This window comes from Carettochelys insculpta, chromosome 4 (genome assembly GCF_033958435.1).
Source record: "Carettochelys insculpta isolate YL-2023 chromosome 4, ASM3395843v1, whole genome shotgun sequence".
In the NCBI taxonomy this organism is placed as follows: domain Eukaryota; kingdom Metazoa; phylum Chordata; order Testudines; family Carettochelyidae; genus Carettochelys; species Carettochelys insculpta.
In genome coordinates, this window is record NC_134140.1 from 89764097 (window position 1) to 89784141 (window position 20045).

At 44.5% G+C, this 20045-nt stretch overlaps 1 protein-coding gene across 1 annotated transcript in view; it reads left to right on the forward strand.

Annotated features, from left to right (window-relative positions):
- The first annotated feature begins 287 nt into the window (after window positions 1-287).
- The window catches only part of MAML3 (mastermind like transcriptional coactivator 3), a 393985-nt gene continuing 374227 nt past the window's right edge, over window positions 288-20045 (forward strand). Inside the window, exon 1 of the mRNA XM_074993282.1 lies at window positions 288-1624. Coding sequence (XP_074849383.1) covers window positions 1184-1624 — 441 coding nt within the window. The 5' untranslated portion in view covers window positions 288-1183. The remainder of the gene's footprint in view (window positions 1625-20045) is intronic.

The following is a 20045-nucleotide window of genomic DNA, read 5'->3' on the forward strand; positions in this document are numbered from 1 at the left end:
ATATAATGCATACAAGTATAATGACGTGCTTGCTCGAGATAGTAAATTGCATTGAATCTAGGACTCGAGCACAACGGCATATTCGCACACAGAGGTCAGAAGTTGAACGAAGGCCGTCGTGGAGTTCCTCCCCTCACGCCCCAAAATCTGTGTTTCGGGGAGCCCGGGTTTCTGGTCTAGTGCAAGGTAGTAAGTAACGTGGGGGAATTAGATGGGTGATTGCCATGTCCGCTCCTGCTGGGTTAGAGTCCGCGCCGGGTTTTGCACTTGGTCCCCGGGTCTGCCTCACGGCCTGGAGGAGCCGCTGCTGTGTTTACTGAGAGCTCTTGTCCTGATATCACTCCGCTGGCATGGAGGAGGTGGAGGAGGAGAGCACTTGATCATTGTGATGGTGGCAGCAGGAGCAGCCGCAAGCAGAGCAAGGCATTAGGGTGTATCAGCTCGTCGCCTGCCAAAGACTTCAGCGCTCCACTTTTTCGGCTCGCCGGGATTGTTCATGTGTTTCCTTCCCCCACCGTGAGGATTTGCAATTGAGGTTGCTGGTGAAATGCAACTGAGCAGCCAAAGTACTCTGAGAACAAGGTGCGGCATAGACACCAAAACTTTTTTTCTGGAAGGAAAATCCGAGAAGCGAGCGGCTTTGCCTGTCTTTCGATGCCGTGGAGTGTGAGGGAGTGGGTTGCGTGTGCCCAGTGCATGGCTTTGCCGGAGCGGGGGGTGTGTTTGTGGGTGCGTGCATGTGGAAGGGTGCGTGCGTTTCTCTTCACACAGGGGAGAGAAATCTTGGGCAAAATCTCCGGAAAACTCCTGGAATGTGTGTGGAAATGATGGATTATAAAAAGGAAGAGCGGGGAAGGGACTGAGCTGTGCTCCCGGGGAGTTTGCAACCCGAATTGCTGCTGCTCACTTTGTTGTGATTCTCTTTCCACGGTTGTGTAGCTGTTGGCGGTCACCTTTGAGCACCTTCTTTTGCTCTTTTCTACAAGTCCTGGAGCTTTTCGTGAGGGATCGGCTGGGGAAGGAGGAAAACAACATTCACCTGGGATCGTACTACTTGTTGGTGCCCCCCGCCCCCATGGCTCACTGAGAAGTATCGCAGCGGGACCCCAGAGGGGGCAGGGTGCGCGCGTGTGTGAAGGGGAGGCTAAAAAGTTCTTTCAAAATAGTGTGCCCGGGGAAGAGGATGGGGGATTTTGCAGCCCCCGCTGCCTCCGGGAACGGCAGCAGTATTTGCATCAACAATAACCTGAGCAGCAGCCTCGGCGGGGCCGGTAGCGGGGTTAATAACGCTCCCCACGGTCCTCCCGCCGCTGCTCCCAGTAACAATAATGCTAATAGCGGCGGCGGCATTCCCAAACACAGCACCGTGGTGGAGAGGCTGAGGCAGCGCATCGAGGGCTGCAGGAGGCACCATATCAACTGCGAGAGCAGGTACCAGCAAGCCCAGGCGGAGCAGCTGGAGCTAGAGCGCCGAGACACGGTGAGCCTCTACCAGAGGACCCTGGAGCAAAGGGCCAAGAAATCGGGCACCGGCGGCGGGAGTAGCAAGCAGCAGCCGCCGAGCAAACAGCAGCAAGATGCCGAGGCTGCCACGGCCGAGCAGAGGAATCACACTCTGATCATGGTAAGGGCCGGGGCCGGCCGCTCGGAGTTGTTGGCTGGCCTGGACGGAAGCCGTGAGCCGGGGGGCTGGAGGGGAATGGGCCGCAAGCAAAGAGGCGAGAGTAAACTTTGCTCCGGCCCCGGCAGCGCAGCGGCTCGCTGGAGAGTGCGGGGCGGGGCGGGGCGGGGGGGGAGGCAGTAACAGCTGGTGGCGGCCCCGGGGTGGGGGAGCCCTTTGCTCGCTTGGACGGAGACTTCCCGAAACAAGCTGCCGCCCCTGCCCCAGCCCCAGCCAGCCCGGGCCTCGGCGGCGCTCCGGTAGGGAAGGAGTTAGCCTGGAGCGCGGAGCGTGTAACGGAGCCGCCCGCGGGGGTTGCAAAGTCTGCGGAGTTTTGTCCGTCTGCCCGGGGGGGGTGGGGGCGAGCGGGCGGCGGCGGGGAAGTTGGCGAGTTTCTCGGCCCGGCCGCGGGCGCCCAGCTGCGGAGTGAGTAGCTCGCTCAAGTCCCCTTGTGTGTCAGCGGCTCCGCGCAGGGGCGGGCGCTCCGCTGCCGGGAGTGTCACTGCCCTAGAGGCAGGAGGTGGAGTTTCCCACTCCAGGCCTGCTCGGCGAGCTGGGCTGGGGCGGGGAGTAGCTACCGGCCGCTCGGCTCGGCCCAGGGAGCGCCTGGCTCCTCGGCCGGCGCATGCCGGGCGGGGGTGGCTGCACCTCGTCCGGCGCTGCGGGGACAGCGGCGGAGGGAGCCGGGGTCTCTCCGCGCGGCACAGGAGCCGCCGCCGCCCCACGCGCCAGGGGCCCGTTTGTTTATGGGGCTTTACCAAGCCAGCCCTCCCCTCGCTCCGGAACCGCCTCGGCCCCGCCCTGCGGGCTGCACCGCCCCGCCTCCCGCCCGCGACCGAGGCGCTTTGTCCGCCCCGCGGCGCGGCCGGCAGAGTGGGAGGGGGCCTGGCTCCAGTGCAGCGGCGGGGGCGACCGCGCCCACGGTCCCAGGGCAGCACGTCCCTCCCCCGCGCCGCGGCCAGGGGAAGCCCAGCCAGGCGCGCGCGGCGATAGGAGAGGCTCAGGCTCTGGCTCTGCAAACAGGAAGCTGAAGCGCCTGGCGGAGCCAGTGTAGTTTTCCTGATAGCCCCAGAAATACCCCCGGCCCTCCCTGCGGGCTCGTCCCTGCTCAGTTAGTGCCACTGCCCCGGGCGCGGCGGCCCCTTGCACGTTGGCTTCCGGGGAAGGGGCTCCCTAGATCCCAGGGTGCGGGCTGTCTGTCACAGAACGCGCTCCATTTTGCTGCTCGACAGGATGTGGGAGAGGTTTTAACCTCAGCGGGTAGGTGTCTTCCTGGTGGTTCCTGCCACCAGCAAGCTACAGTGTCATTGGCTGCTTGGGCGACTATTGTGATCAAAATTAGTGTCAGATTGCTCTTGACTGGGTTCTTAGGTGCCTAGGCTGGAGCAGCTCCCTTCCCAAACTACACAAAAGCGCCGAGCCCTGGGGTTTCCAGCTATGCTTTTGCCTTTTAAGCTTGGATTTCCATGGACTAGAGAGGACAGCCACAAAAGGGTGTTTTTAATAATTGTGGAAGTGGTGCTGCAAAGTGAGAAAAGCCAAGGGATGCAGTTGCAGCCCACATTCATGTTAACTTGCTTCATGTTGAAATGCTTGGAGTTAGTCATTTAATCCATTGTTAAGACAAAGCTGTGTTTTTCTGTTATATCATAGAATTTAAATGTGCTTTGTGTGCAATATTCCTCCTTTTAAAAAGGATAACATTGGATGTATGTGCTAAAATAAACATACACTCATCAAGCTAAACATTGGTAAAGAATTGTTATGACAAGGAATAGGGACAAATTCTGCTTATTTTCACTCAATTTTACTGGTGAGTTTTGACAAAAGACTGAAAATATACGGTGGTCCTTAGTATCTGTAATATGCACTTTAAAGTGTATTTTCAAAGAGATAAAATGTTCCTTTCAAAGCTCCTTTTAAAACTTTTAAATATTTCTTTAGAGGTACATGTGTATGTTTCAGCTGTGCAAAAAATAGTGCTATCAAGCAGTCACTTGCCAAGTTTGTGTTTCATAGGTCTCTCAGATATTTCTAGATACAAAAAGCTAGACAGAGTTGTTTGGGGGATTTTTTTTTTTTTTTTTGGCCTGTGAAAATAGATAAACCGATGTTTTTCTTGAAATATGTTGAGTTCCAAATGAGAATAAGGGAGTAAATTTTAAATCTTTTAAAAATAGGAGCTTACAGAGGAAACATTGACATACTCCTGTATCTCTTGTAATATTTATATGTAGCACTGTCTTTACACAGAGCTGTTGTTCAGTTCCCCTCTCAGATTAAGCTGCAGATTTTGAAGGTGATGCAGTTGTTAAAGAAAAAATAGGATCAAATAATAAAAAGATGTGGGAGGTAACATTATTTCTGTCTTGCTTTTTTTTTTTTTCTTCCTAGTCACTGAAAACATCTTGGTCTGTCTTATCGAGCGAAGGAAACTGTCCAAAGAGAATTAATGTTTTTTTTTTAAATGTATTTCCCTCCCCTTCTTTCTTTGCAAGTTCACAGACATTGGAGGAAGGGAGAAAGAGAGATTGTACTGCATTGGTTTAAGCATATGGGGAGGTTGCCTGGCCATCAAACCCCTCCCACCAGGTGATGCTGAGACATATGCTGATCTGCCCTTCAGCAAACTGGGCAACTAATGTCAGGGTTTTAAAAGGATTATTTGCCATTTAGAGACATGCTTCTTGATTTTATTCCTTTAAGGAATACGAGTCATCCAGCATTTAAGATGCTTCTCATTACCACCCCCACAGTTTATATCAACACATCCTGTTCCTAAACTCAAAGGAGGAATTACACAATTTACACCGTTCAGAGATTTTGTGTCCTCTGAAGAGCAGCTATCACTGAGAAGCTATTTTAAAGTAGAACCAAGGAACAGAGGAGTATGGAAATTCATACTCAATTAGACCAGTGGTCTGTCTAGATTAGATATCCTGTCAAGTGTTAGGAGTAACCTGATCCAGGGAAAGTCTCCTCCTAACCCCAGATACTATAGGTAGAAGTTCTCATGCTCTCTGAAACAGGAGGTGTAGAAATTTAATTATGGTAATTGGGTTGAGGGCAGAGGTACATAATTTTCACTTAATAAATTTGTGCTACAAAGTCTCTTACATCTTATTAACAACTTTGTTCTGTAAATGTATTTGATTTGGGTAAAACCGTATATAAATGTGAAAGTCAGACACTGTATATAGACATTAAATAGATAATGAAAAATCTGGATCCACACAAATTTTGTAAATTATTTGTAAATGGATGGAACTACTTTTCCTTTTCCCAGATCAACCTGGCTAAAGCCAAAGTTGTTTTCTGTGATTCTGAGGTGCATTTCTGAATGCTGCACTAGTTAGCTTTGTGAAGAAGGAACTGGGAAAATCATAGCACATCCAAAACTCAGCTGCTCATCTTCGGACTGGTTCAAGGAAACATCAACACATTATTCCAGTTCCTTGGTTCTTTGTGAGCCGATTTGCCTTCCCATTTCCCACTGCATTGACTGCAAGATTTTTCTGGCTTTTCATCCTTCTTATTTAGTTACCTTTGTTCAATGTTACAAAGTGTCTTGAACGCTCTACCCTACCAAATTAAACCACCTCTATTTTATCCTATTGTACTGCTGTACTTGGATGATGGGTTTATAATTTGTTGTCCATTGAAATGTCAGACTCATATCTATTGCAGACTTTCTTATGCTCATTAGAATCTTAACTGTACACTACCTCTTACATGTGTTTCGGTTATCATTATTATTGATTCATTATCATATTGACAAGTTCATATTCCACAGATCAACATCTAAGACTCAAAGATGTGGAGCTAAAATTAATCGTAACACAAAATATTATTCAGATCATAGAAGTTAGTTACGGAAGTTAAATGACCTATTAGATTATCTTTTTTTATTTCCCTGCCAGGATAGACTATGCCAGTTCAGAGTTAATTTAGAGCTAGTGAAAAACATGATGTGTAAATATAGTATCTTCCACTAGTGTTTTTCACTCTCTTGGTTGATAGGATATTGCTAACAGAAGTTAAAAATCTTGTCATTCTTCCTCATGGGGTTTGTTAGACAAACCCAAAAACGTAAGAATCAAGTTAGATTGCTGAGGTGAAGAGGGGTGTGTTTCTGCCTGTTCTGGAAATATTCCTTCATTAAAGAGGACTTTTCCCCTTGTTGAAATTGGTATCTGAAAATCAGGACATACTTGTTTATCTTTGTGATGTTACTGTAGATATCACTGTTAGTAAAGTGGATAACTAGTTAAACACTGCAAATGATTGCTTTTGGGATTGTAGGCAAGTTTTTTTTTAAACATATATCTGTTACATTAGACATTTGTATATGAATATGTTCACACATACCTCCTCTTTGAATCTTGATCTCTCCCTCACACACATTGTAGTATAACTTATTAAATTTCTTTAATGGTACCAGCTACCTGCAGTTTACTCTACAGGAACTGTACATTACATTATCATCAAGCAGATGAAAACAAGAGAAGGCATTAAATACTGCAGTCTTCTCTCAGTCATTACTCAGGAGTGCTAAGCAAGACCTCCAAGATTAAGCCAATTCTAGACATAATGAGCCATATCTGATCTCATTTGTGATGGGCTATTTCAGAAGAAAGGTCTGGTCTACTCTAAAAGGTCAGGTTGACCCAGATATGTCTCTCAGGATTGTGCAAAATAAACAGCTCAGAGCGACATAGTTAAGCCAACCTAACCTTCAGTGCAGATAGTGCTAGGTCAATGGAAGAATTCTTCCATCAATCAAGTCACTGCTTCCATGGGAGATGGACTGACTATGGCTGTGTCTACACATGCCCCTTCCTTTCAGAAGGGACATTGAAGTGACACGGATTGGAAATGGAATTTCGAAGTCTGGGATTTACTTTGAAATGCCTGCATCTACACAACCAGTTTGCATTTCGAAAGCAGCACTTTTGAAGCATAACTGGCTGCTATTATGCTAATGAGGCACTGACTATTCATATCAGCACCTCATTAAACAGTTCCATTCCATGTCATTTAATTGCCCCTTCCAAAAAAGGAGGGGCATGTGTAGACACAGCAAGAGGAAAACCCCTCCCGTTTGTATAGGTCCAGGGTCTGCAACCTGCAGCTCTTTAAAGACTTCTTTGTGGCTACTGACACTATACTTGTAAAGGTAAAAAAAAACAAAAAACCCTCATGGCAATTTTTGATAAACGGCGAATGTCTAAAAGCCCAGAAATGAACAACCCATATCTAAAGCAAACAATATGGGATTTTGAAACGTTGGATAACTCCCCCCTCAGAGAGAGAGAAGGTTTGGGAGTGAAAGTCGGGAAGACAGTAGTACAAACACACACAAAGTGTGAGGAAATAGAATGTGTAAAAAGTTTGTGAATGTCCTGCAGTGAACATTTATCATATTACAAATCATTGTGTGCGCTGTTTTTTAAAATAGGGGTTATAAAAAGTTTGGGTTGATGTTGTTTGTTAAAGACCGTCCCGTATTCCCATGTATTTTGCTTGTTGAGTGTTTTTTTTACCAAATTGGGAAAAAATGGCTCTTCTTGCTATTTTGGTTGCTGACTGCTGGCATGGGAAGGGTTTTTACTGAAGTACTACAGTAGTGCTGCTGCAGCTGTGGTGCTGCAGTGTTTCAAGTGTAGGCAAGCTCTAATCTACTGATGTAAGTGAAACTGAACTGGTAAAACTGGTATGAGACCAGAATTAGGCCCAGGGTCAGCAGCGCTCATTATTTAATTTGCAATAGAGAGGGAGCGATTGTACTATTGAGGTAGAGCTATTTTGCTGTTTCTCAAAGGGTGGATTGTAATTTCTTTCTCTGGTGGCTCCTCTGTCAGACCCATGGCTATCCCTCTCCCTCCCAGTTTTTCTTCTTAATCTTGTACTGCCTTACACATGATGCCTCCCATATGATCATCACCCTTTTGGACAGGACTGGACAGGATCTCCTTTTGCAGCTAGTCAGCACCACAAGTTTTCGCACAGCAGTTGGACAGGATGACTGTTTGGAGTGATGCTGGGCAGTGTCTCAGTTACTCCTAGCTGCAAGTGGCCTGTCCACGCTATGATAGAAGAGGTATTTTTAAAACACATTAGCTAATATATTTTAACACAAATGTTTATAAATCTTAGTGTAGACAAGGCAAGTCATATTTTAATGTGTTAGCTGGTTACGATAAACTCTGGGCTTCAGCTTATTCAGTGAGCGCATGTTAAAAGTGTTGTACGCACGAGAGATTTGTCTGAACTACGAAAGTCGAAGCTTGTGCTGAAACCACAATTGAACATACAGTTTGAACCTCTCTAGTGCAGTGCTCCCTTGTGTGGCAACACCATGTTCCTGCATGCTTTTAGTTAGCCAGATGACAACTTATCATGTTTGTGGCCAAGTTTCCGGTGGTATGAGCATCTAAATAACTACAAAAGCATATCATTTAACACTTACTATGGGTCTCATTTTCTTTTGACTGTGGCATAAGCGTCTATAGGATACTAATTATTTATTCCCATTTATTAATGTATTTCTAAACTTAGTGTTGAGTGTATCCTTGCTAGCTATTATTCGTGAGGCTAGGAAGAGACAGTAGATTGCCATCTGGTTAAGTAACCGCTGAACAATCCATCTTGATACATTGATTTTAGCTGTGCTAATGGCTAGAAGTGTTGTATCTAGGATCAACTTTCTGCCCTTGTGTAGACCACGCCAGAGACGTGGACAGGGATCCTCCCTTATATCCTGCAGCCTAGTGGACAGAGTGCTCACTCCAAATGTGGGGGACCCCTTGGTTCCAAGGAAATAAGAGTTTTGCCCCCTCTCAGGTGAATGTCCAAATAACTAGGCTCGAGAATTACTCTACCTTGCTTATTGTCCCAGTTAATATTTCATTATTCCATTAAGTGGAACAACTTCAGTAGGAAGAGATTCGCATCAGCATATTCCATATCCTTACTTTTAAGGCATTCATCTGGGAGGCGTGTGATACCTGGTTAAATCCCTTCACGCCATCAAGAAGTGTGGGCATGTGGGGAGGGACAGGGCTTGAACTGGAAATGTCCCACAGCCTGGGTGAGGAAGTGTCCATTAGGCTCCAGGCAAGTTCTTCCTTGTCCTGTGAACTTGTTTAAGGGGCCAGATCTGGTAAGTAGCCTCTGAGCACACCTTCCAGGCTCAAGTCCCAACATACAACTAGCAGCAGAGGTGGCTTCCCTAGTTTGGGATTTAGGTGAGACATAGGCCTCCAGATGCCTGTTATGAGGTAGCAGTGCACAAGCTTAGGTGAGAGAGTTGCCCAGATGCCTGGAATGAGGTTGCAGTGCATACACCCAGAGACAAAACGCATGTCAAAGGATCACAGCTGTACCTCAAAACAGGATGTAGGGTGTCTTTACAGGATGTAGGGTGCATAGGTGGGCAACAGTTAATTCGTTGGGGATCGATTCATCGTGTCTGGTAGAGGTGTGATAAATCGATCACCAAGTGCTCCGCCATTGACTCAAGCACTCTACCAAAATGATAATAGTAGGGAGAGTAGGAAGGGAGAGCGTGAACTATTGGCTTACAGCTGTAAAGACACTCTGATAAGCAGACCTAAGTACATCAACATCAGCTATGTGGGAATGAGCAGACTTTTTACAACAAGCCACACTTGTCAGCCCCACAATTAGCAGGGCTCCCCAACCTGCCTAATGTAATACATGTGAAAGGAAATATTGGTTATGTTCTTATGACCAAAAAAAAAAACATTTTAGCACATGTAAGAAAATAAGCATGTGGAATGCAAAAACATGATTGATCGGTATGTAAATGTGAATACACAGACATGAAAACAGTAACATATTTCAACAGTTTTAGTTAGATGGATGAACCTGAGAACCAGTAGCTGGTCATGCTGCTTCCCCCTTATGAAATTTCATGTCCCATCAAAGGGGCCCAGCCCCCCACTTTGTGCACCCCTGATTTCATTATTCACTTAGCTGAAGCTGCAGCTGAAGGTTGGCAGACTGCAGTAATGTAGACAGGGCCTTAGGCATTGTAGTATGTCATAGCCTCTGTCTTTTTGTCAACTAAATTACTGTTAGTGTGCCAGTGTTGCTTTAGAATTGACTGAAGATATGGCTTTTGGGGAATTGGAGACTTGATGCCTCCCACTTCAGGCTTCCAGACGTTCTTCTAGCACTCTTAAGCATCTGCCTGGCTGGACTATGTCAGGGTTTATAAAATGATTATAGCTTCATTTTACTACAGGTTGAACCTCTCTAGTCCGGCACACTTATGACCTGACAGGTGTTGAATGAGAGAATTTGCTGGATCATGGGAAGTCGATATTGTCTGGCCACATAACTAACACTTCTGCTGCTTATTAGGCTTTTAGGAGACATTTGGGGTAAATTAGAGCTAAATAACAGTGCAGAACACTTGAGAACCAGGACTGGTGCCTGTAAACAAACTTTGTGGGACTACGGGAAACTTGGCCATAGCCATGATAAGTGGTCATCTGGCTAAGTAAAATCATAAAGGGTTATGGAAGGAACCAGATGAGAGAGTGCCGGACTAGAGAGGTTCAATGTGTACAGGCTTTAGGTTAAAATAAACATAAAGAATCTCTTATACCCTACAACTAAGAGTCTATTGCCTGGCATCTTTTTGTTCCTTTTTTGCATAGCTTGGGAATATTTAATGCCTGATCATATATATCCCTTAAGCAAGTGACTTCAGAGTTTTCCTTTAGTAGAACTACAAGACTGGCCTTTTAAATAATAGATCCCAAGGTTCAGATAATGCATCACAAAAGAACCAATATCTTTAGAGTCTTGCATAGATATATAATTTGTATCCACATCTGCATCTGTGTCTGTAAAAAGGAGCTGAAGATATCTGCGTTGATAGTCGAGGATGCGGACACCTATCTGGATTTGCGGGGTTCTAAATATATCTAGATCTATTGTTTGCATCCCCCAACTTCTTTTTTCTTTTCCTTTGATTCACATTTCTAAGGATATGTCCACACTACCAAGTTTTGTTGTCAAAACTTACTTTGACATCCAAAAGTTGACAAAATAAAAATCACCAAAAAGTGTTCACAATTGCTCCCTCTGTCAGCAGATCATGTCCAGTTTGGGGGCACCATCAGTGACAGTGTAAGCAATGCCCTGTGGGGAGGTATCGCACAGTGCAGTGTTGTGAGAAGGAGGAGTTGATCGTCACCCATTTTGGGATTCCCTCTGAGTTCCCCCACAGCATCTTCACCTGGGAGCTGCACCATGAGTAGCTCTGTGAGCTCTTGATGCTGCGACATGTTAAAGGAGCTCAGCAGCCTGTCCCTCCCCCAGCAGCCTGTCCCTCCCCCAGCAGCAGCAGCAGTCTTCCTGCTGCTATGTTGCTAGTGCAGGACAGAGCAGGAGCATTCTAATGGTTTGTTCTTTCTTTGCTCCCATAAAGGAGCTGCTTCAGTGGTCAGATATTTCTCAGAGCTTTGAAAGGGGAGGGGCAGATGCCTGCAGGGCAGCAGAGATTACTGAGCAAACCAGCAGGGCAGGCATTGTGGGATACTGGCGGAAGCCAGTTCTGTCTACAAAACAAACAGCAGAAGCTACAATGTTTTTTTGTTGTCAATAAGGGGAGGGGAGAAGAAAAAAAGTGTCCTAGGAGTGGGAGTATTTTGTCACCAGAATTGGGTGTTTTTTTCCTGACAAGAGTTGCTTTGCAGTGTGGACACTCTCACCCACAGGCAGTTTTGGCCACAAAACTTGGTAGTGTAGACATATCCATATCCATTGTGGTATTTTAGCTTTTTTCCCCCGGTGCATAATCTTCAGGAAAGCGGGAAGTGCTTATGGCAGATGACTGGCTAAAAAGGCAGTGCAAATGTTGTGTGCCTTTAATAACTTAAGGTATTTCTTTACATCCTTGTGTGCAAATCAGCATCTAACTCAGGAGAGAAATTGTGCCATTTCCGTGCCACTTGCAATGCAGTGTTATCCTCTCACTCTCTCTAGTGGTTAAGATGATGACTTTTTAAAAAGTTACTTAGCTAGGAATAGTTGTGGCTGAACAGCAGAAAACGAAATTTACATTTAATGGTGAATTTTAATGGGGAATTTCCAAAGTATCTTTATGAATGAAATAGGTGGCTCTGTTTCTGGGTTCTGATTTTGCTGTGTCCAATACGCTATTGAAACTGTTGGTAAAAGTGTCACACATTTAAATAATTCCATTTGACAAGCTTGTTTTGGAAAGCCACGTGTGGAGTCATTGCACATACTCTTAATTTGTATTGAACCCGGTAAAGGTAATGGTAACTTTGACAGCTACATCATGTTTACGCTTCTGAGTGCAGACTTCCGTAACTGTGTGATGGCCACATTGAGCTCCAAATTGGCTGAAGCTTTTCTGGTGTGTAATCCATGATTGGATTTGAAGTAATGGTTCAAAATAATCCCTAGCTCCTTCTATTAAGGTAAATTGGTAGGCTCCACGTGGAGTCTGTGTATGGGGAAATATGTTTGAACTGATTTCACCAGGTGTGTGCCTAAGCATGTGATGTGTGTTCCATCTTTGATGGTAGGAATATTTTGTGTTTACTGGTTTGGTAGGCTGAATATTTATTTACAGTTTGGATTCTGGCAGCTTCAAAAACACGTGTGTTTCACCAGGCATCACCTTGTGGGAGTCAGATGGTACCTCTTACTTAAAGTTCAAGTTTGCTTAACTGGAGTGCTGTATTTTGAGGAATAAACTTGTTGACTTTGATGTAAGGCTTACTTCTTTCTTAACACACTTTTTACAAAGTTTTGTAAAGAGAAGTGGTGAGAGGGATTCTTTGAAAGAGTTGTCATGCTTCTCTCTCCTATTTCGTTTGTTCCCAACTTGTTTCTAGTATATCTAGTATAGTGTGATGAACTGGGAGGGAGAGATGATCATGTTTGAGTCTGTTTCAGGAAAGACAAGTGGCATGAGAAAAGGGAGAACCAGAAGTACCGGGGTAAGATGGCAAGTACATTGTCTATAAAAAGGATTAGAGCACAAGTATAAGTCAAGTCATAATTTGAGGAATTCTTAACAAATGCAAGGGTGCACAAATTCATGTGTATACCAGGCCAGAGATATATGAAGATTGGTGTCCTGCTGTCTCTGACGTGTTTTCCTCATAATCTGACCATAGTAGTTCTTTTTTCCGCCCTCAATAATATTGCTTTTGTGGGACATGCTTGCAGTGGGGAGTGATAATGGATAACGGTGGTGCTTGTGAAGCAGAGCAGCAAAAATAAAATTGATTTGCTTGGTAGCCTTAAAAGGTTTCCCCAGCCCTCAGCCATTATTGTGTTAAAAATCCATGAGATTACCTAGCTACAGCCGAAGGTGGAACTTAAACTATCAGTGTATGTTGCTCTTTAAGTTGTCTTGGACCTTTGAATATGAGAAATGTCCTATTCTGTTAATCAAAATGCTACAAAGTATAAACAACTTGGAATGAACTATTCTCCATTTGCGGTTAGCTTATCTTTCGCTCCTTTTTTAAAGTTAAGGTCATTTTAGTTTATTGATGACTGGGTGTTTGGCTGTAATATCTGTGCATCTAGAAATATTGCATAATAGAAAAGAACAGTTGTCTAAAATAGAGGCACCCAAACAACACTCCATCACAATGGCTCCTCCAGGTCCCTAAAGTGCTATCCATTTCAGTCTCTCTATTATCCTGCTTTTCAGCCCTCCCACTCTCACCAATCCTAGCAAAAACTTGGAAATAAAGGTAGATCTTTGAGGACCTCCATGGTGGTGAGGTGAAATAGACCTACCTGGAATTTAACTTGGTGGTGAAATATTTAGAGTGCAGAGTGATGTAGATTTTGTCACTGTCAGTTTCAGCAATCAGACCTCCTGAGGTTACTGATGTAAATATCTGTGAGAAGTGGGAGGGAGCAGAATAATGATCTAGGTTATGAGGACTGCTCTTCTCTGTTTTCTGTGACACTGACAACTTCAGTGTGCAGTACACTGTGGTATAATTAAAAAAGAGAAGGAAAGAAAAGGAAAGCGTCTCAGCTTTTTGCCATGAAATGGGGTAAAAAGTATTCTCTCAGCTACTGTAATTCAGTCACAGGCCTGCTGATGGGGGAGGCGGGAACAGTTGCCTCCAGACCCATTGGAAATGCTGTGGCAGCGCTGCTGTGTCAGTGCACGTGGCTGTGTGTGTGTGGGGTGGTGGGGCAGGACCACCATATGGGTGGTGCTGAGAGCTGACTGTGCTTGACCACGCTCCTTCTGCTCTTAGCTCTGTCCCTTCTGAGCCACGGAGCTGAGCCCTCCTCCTGCCTTGCCCCAGGGCCCACAGCAGTGGTCAGCCCCACTGTGCAGTCATGCTGCTATTTTTTTTATATGGAATTAAAAACAGTAGTTAGGAAAAGGCTTTGTGTCACAATTCCTTGGAAGTGATGCCTTCCAGTTGCCTAATAAGACATGAGGACATTGTTGAGTTCAACTGCTAGAGTTGGTATAGGGCCTTTTCATTTTGCCTTATCTCCCATCAGGTAAGCTGCTGGAGCCCCTCCTTAAACTGCTCCATGTCTCTGGTGTAATTTTAATACTGTTGCAGGACAGCCCAAGTCCAGTTTCATAGGAGAGACGTGTTCTGAGTGGCCAGCATAAGAAATATTTAACATTATTCTTATAGGGCATCTTCTGTTACCTTTGATTTCTCATGTGACAGCTGATAACAGAAGATGTAAATTATGATTCCCTGAATGGAATTTAGGCAACGTGGTTATCTGAATGCTGATTAAATAGACTTGGCATTAGTTAAACCGAACAATTTGTACCCCACTATCGATCTCAGTCTTGATCATTCCACACAAGAGATCCATTTCCTGGAGGCAGCAGTACAGATCAGCAATGGTCAAATTAACCCCACTCTGTACTGGAAAACTATCGACCGCTGTTCTTACCCACATGCCTCCAGCTTCCATCCAGGACACATCACATGATCCATTGTTTACAGCCAAGCCCTAAGATACAACCATATCTGCTCCATTCCCACTAACAGAGACAACAAACAAGATCTTTGCCAAGCATTCATGAAGCTTATTACATGCCAGGAGAAGTAAACAGATTGACAGGGCCAGACAAATACCTAGAAATCAGCTACTTCATGATTGGGCCAAGAAGATAAGTAACAGAACACCACTTGTAGCCCTCAGCTCAAACTCCTCCAGTGCATTATAGACTATCTACAACCTCTACTGGAACATGATCCCTCACTCTAACAGGCTTTGGGAGACAGGCCAGTTCTTTCCTACAGACAGCCACCCAACCTCAAGAAAATACGAGCAGCTACACACCATACTGCAGGAAAACTAACCCAGGAATCTATCCCTGCAACAAACTCCACTACCAACTCTGTCCACGTATATATATGCTAGAGATGCCGTGACTGGACCTAACTACATCAGCCGCACCATCAGGGGCTCATACACCTGCACATCCACTAATGTGATATATGCCATCAAAACTGGGACAATTCCTGAGCCAAAGATGACTCAGACATAAATCAGACATCAGGAATTGGAATACACATCAACCTGTAAGGGAACACCTTAACTTACCAGGACATTCAGTAATGGACCTTTTAGTGGCCGCCCTCTTACAAAAGCACTTTATTACAAGATTACAAAAGGAGACAACTGAATTGAAATTCATTTGCAAGTTTGACACATTTAAGGTGGGGCTTATCTTACGCATTATAAGGACAACTTCCCCACCTTTGATATTCACAGGAATGGCACTTAATTTACTTCTTCCGAAGGTCCTAATAGTAACAGATCCCCCCCTCCCTCTTTTTTCCGCTCTTCCTTCTTCCACTCCCCTCCCGCCTGCCACTATAAAAACCCTGGATTATTACTTCTGCTCCAAATCCAATGAAGTGGGTCTTACCCAGAAAAGCCCATTATCCAATAAATATAATTCTTAGTGTTTAAGGTGCTACAGGACTGCTTGTTTTTGTTGTTTGATTGTTTGTCAAACAAGTTTGTATTTGTCAGCGTCAAAGGATCATTTTAAACCTTCTGTAGTAGTAGTAGTAGTAATCATACCATTGTTTCTTACACATGTCAAATCACACTGATTTCCTTGAAGGGGCATTGTTTTAGTGTCAAGTATATTTGCTATGAAAGTCTGTGAACTGTCTGTTACGAATAGGGGATATATGGGGGCATGGTATGACATAGATTGTAATTGATGTGAATTTGGGCTTGGCACATTGAGAGGTGAAACCATGAATTAATTATGGGAACCATGTCATATAAGTGCCACTCAAACATATGTTATCAGACCTCACCATAAGGTTTCGTGGCTGAGCTCTGGCTCAGTCCAGGAGGGTGCACTCCTCTTAAGGACTGGGGCTGGCTCCTGGGGCCACTTTATTGGTTTAGCGGGGTCCCCAGGGGTCTGTGCGGTGGCTGGCTCCTGGCCATGATGGCTCTGGTCGCTGCAGGCGTGGCTGAGAGGATGTGGGTGTCAGCGCCTCATGTGTTCGCTGCCACCACACTTGCTGCCGCGCGTTCTCCGGGGCTCTCTGTGCCTTTAAGGCTGCCAGACTCAGGGAGCATAGAACTCTGTGAGCAGTGTCCAGGCTGTCTGTGTCTCAGCTGGCTGGCACCATGGTGGGGGACCCCTCTTTCGAGAGAAGCACCCCAGCAGCCTCTACACATGCTTTCTTTCCAAAGATTCTTTCTTACGAAAGAAGGCAGTCTTCTTTACTCAGGAGCGGAAGAGTGCCTCTGTGAAAAGGGCCCATTCTTTTGATTTACTTTTGAAAGAATACCTTTTGTGTGTAGACGCTCTGCATGCCAGATTTTCCAAAAGAACTTGCTCGTGTAGGTCCAGTCCATGTGTGTCCAGAGCTAGTAGGTGCAATCTAGACAACTTTGGATTTCCAGCTGTTTTTGCCAAGCCCTTAGTGATATTCAGCAGGTGAAACATGTTTGAAGTAGCTTAAGTCATTATGCCGGCTATTTTCTGTGTGTATCATTGCTCTCTTAATGGATTGAGAACTGCCCAGCTGTGAACTTTAAGCACGGTACTGCTAAAAAGCAAAAATTGTTCCGTTTAACTCAGGTGGTCACAGTTCTTATTTCAGGATATGAAGAGCTGAGTTTTATTTTTGCTGTTGCTGTAAACTGCCCAAAAGCCAAGATGTACAAGAGGTTTGTTACTGATTTTATAAGACAAGGGTCAGCAACTCCTGGTACACATGCCAAGAGTGGCACACAAGCCGATTTTTCATTGGCATACAATGACCTGAGAACCCAGTATGCCTGGTCTGTTGGCCTTGTAGAGTGGGAGTGCTGAGGACCTGACCGGTGCCAAACGAGAGAATTTGCTGGACCATGGGAGGTCAGTATTGTCCAGCAGCATTACCAACACTTCCTCTGCTTATGGGGCTCTTATATGACATTTAAGCCGAATAACAATATCAAACACTCAGAGCCAGGACTGGTGGCTGTAAACAAACTTTGTAGGCCCACCAGCAACTTGTCCACACCCGTGATAAGTAGTTGGGCTAACCAAAGTCATGCTAGATTATGGACGAGAGAGTGCTGGACTAGAGAGGTTCAACCTCTAATATCATTTGATTATATTCACATACCTCTTACTGTGATTCCAGTAAAGGATTTTTAGGTAACGTAAGATATACTAATGGATAGTGCTATTTAGTCTGAATGGGAGGAGTGGCAGGAGGAGAGAAATGGTTGTGTGCTGATTTTAAGTATGTCACACTACATGCCCGGTAACCCAGGAATAGCGGTATTTATTCTGAGTGAATTTATAGGATATACATTACCACTCTTTTTTTTCCAATCCCTGTTCATTTAAGTTGGGGGAGTTCCACAATGAAGACAAGGGTGGTAACTGGGAGAAGCTTCAGCTGAAGTGTTGACCTCACTCAGAGAAGTTTGGATTTTTCCTTAATTCATGGTGTGAGCTCCAGAGGAGAATGAAGTGTCTTTGTTTCACAAAATTCCTGTACTCTCCAGTATTGCAAATGCACTTGATGGAAAACATCACCTTAAAGATCTGAGGACTGCCAGATATTCTAGGTTCCAAAAGATACTTTTTCCTTTTGGTGAGGGATGGATAACTGAAGAGAGTGTGTGTTTTGATGGTGTTGAGATGCAGTTTGTTTATTTTGTACCTTTGCTGTTGATTGATATGTTTATGTATATTATTTCTGTTTCATTTGTTGTTTTTAAACAACATAGATTAATCTATTTTTTTTAACTCAGTGGAAATATTGCTTGTATAATAAAAAAGGTCATTTAACCTCATCTGGTTAATCTTGGGGGAAATGTTACATGAAAGAAAAAAGAATAGGAGAAATTCAGGGAGTCCAATTCTGCCCTGAGGGGACAGCACAAGTAGGTGTTTGTAATAGCATATAAAATAAGTAAATTCTCTGAATGGCACTTGTTATGGGCAGAATCCAGCACAGAAAAAACTCTGAGGCTGTGTCTAGACTAGTCGCAGACTTCGAAGGGGGCATGGTAATTAGGGTGTCGGGAGATTACTAATGAAGTGCTGTGGTGCATAGGCAGCACTTCATTAGTCAAAATCTCCGCTGCGGCAACTTCGAAGTGCCAGCTTGCGGGTAGCCGTGGGTCAGCCGCAGGTACTCTGAAGTGCCCGCACTACATCGAAGTCCCTTTACTCTACACGCAGGCTGGCACTTCGAAGATTCACACTTCGGAGTTGCTGTGGAAGAGATTTTGACTAATGAAGTGCTGCGTATGCACCGCAGCACTTAATTAGTAATCTCCCGACACCCTAACTACCATGCCCCTTTCAAAATTTGGGGATAGTCGAGGCACAGCCTGACAGTCCCAGTAGAAATCTACAAAAAGGTGGGTTCATTGCTTAGATTTCAGATACATTTTTGGAAATTATTGTTACACTCAACAAAAAGAGACATGGATTAAGCTCTGGGTCTGTGTAGAAAGACAAAGTTGTGTGGTAGAGAACTTTGAGTTTCGAAAGAATAGATGTAATCTAAAACATTGTGGCAAATCTAGGGAAAATTAGATTTTTGAATGACTAGTACAGTGTACTGATTTTATATGTAAGTGTAAGATCATATCATCATGTAGTGCTCAGCCCAGTGGAAGAGGATGGAGCATTTACTGTTGCTAGCTAGAGAGAGAACTCCCCTCGCTGTGTTCTTGGAGATGAAGGAAGAAGGCTGTGTGTATACACACCAAAGAGAGAGATTTATCTAGAAATTATGTCTGACATAGGCATCATAGATATTTATTATGCCCATACATTCAGAATCATTGGTAAATTCATGTGCTATCGATAGATGTAAGATTTCATTCCGGATAGAAAGTAGCTTTTGGTGGTTTATTTTTGTTAAGAGAGAGATCACGTAATAGGTGCTTTATAGTAAGTGTATTGCTTTGCTCCAAGGTTGTCATTTGTTTGGTTAGAAGATACTTCATTCATATTTGAAATATCAGCAGATATTGAGCTACACTTTTCAGAGTCTTTAGCCTGATATCCAAATTACTCAATACAACGTAATTCAGTGTAGAGGGAACCTTGAAGCAACCAGTAGACCTTTTTCTATGGTAAATGCCTGTTTTGACAGCTGGGGACCATTTTTAATTTCCATTTGTTAAAAGGGGAAACTTGAGGAATTGGAGGTTTGATGCTTCAAAAAATGTGATTGGAAAAATAGTCTTAATTTCATCCAGAAACCTTTCATAATGGCCACAACGCTTTTTTCTGGATAGAAATGACAGGCCAGACAAAAAGCGGGGAGGAGGGACGGGAGGGCAAACTCTCCCTGCCTACTGTCTCTCTTTCTCCAACTGCTCCCTGCCCTGAGATGATATAGCTATCCCTCTCTGCTGGCTGTGGCTTTGAGCAGCTGTTGCAGGTTAAGAGAATTTGGCTATATTTTAAAAATAATTTAAGTTGTTAATCTTTGTGTTGTCTTCATTTTGGCATTAGTGGTTTTTCCTTCCTGGTTTTAGAGAGGTTGAGATTCCTGTGAATTCTGTATTGTAGTATATTTTTCTTTCTCAAGCAGAAATGGTGCTGTGGGGTGTGTGCGGTGGTAGGGGGAGAGTATTTTGATTTCTTTTGCATGTTACTAAGTTGTTAGATGAAGTTTTTCTCTAGGTGGTAGAGCACTGGATACCAGTTCCATACCACAGAGGTTAGAAGGTGTTTCTGCATCTCTATAGATCCCAGTGATAGCCTAATGCAATTGGTTCCATGTTAGGGGAAAAATACATTTGGACCCACTCAGTTGTGGTAGCCCTAAGCTTCCTCTGTGACAGCTGCCTGATTTTGTTGTTTTGCTGCACA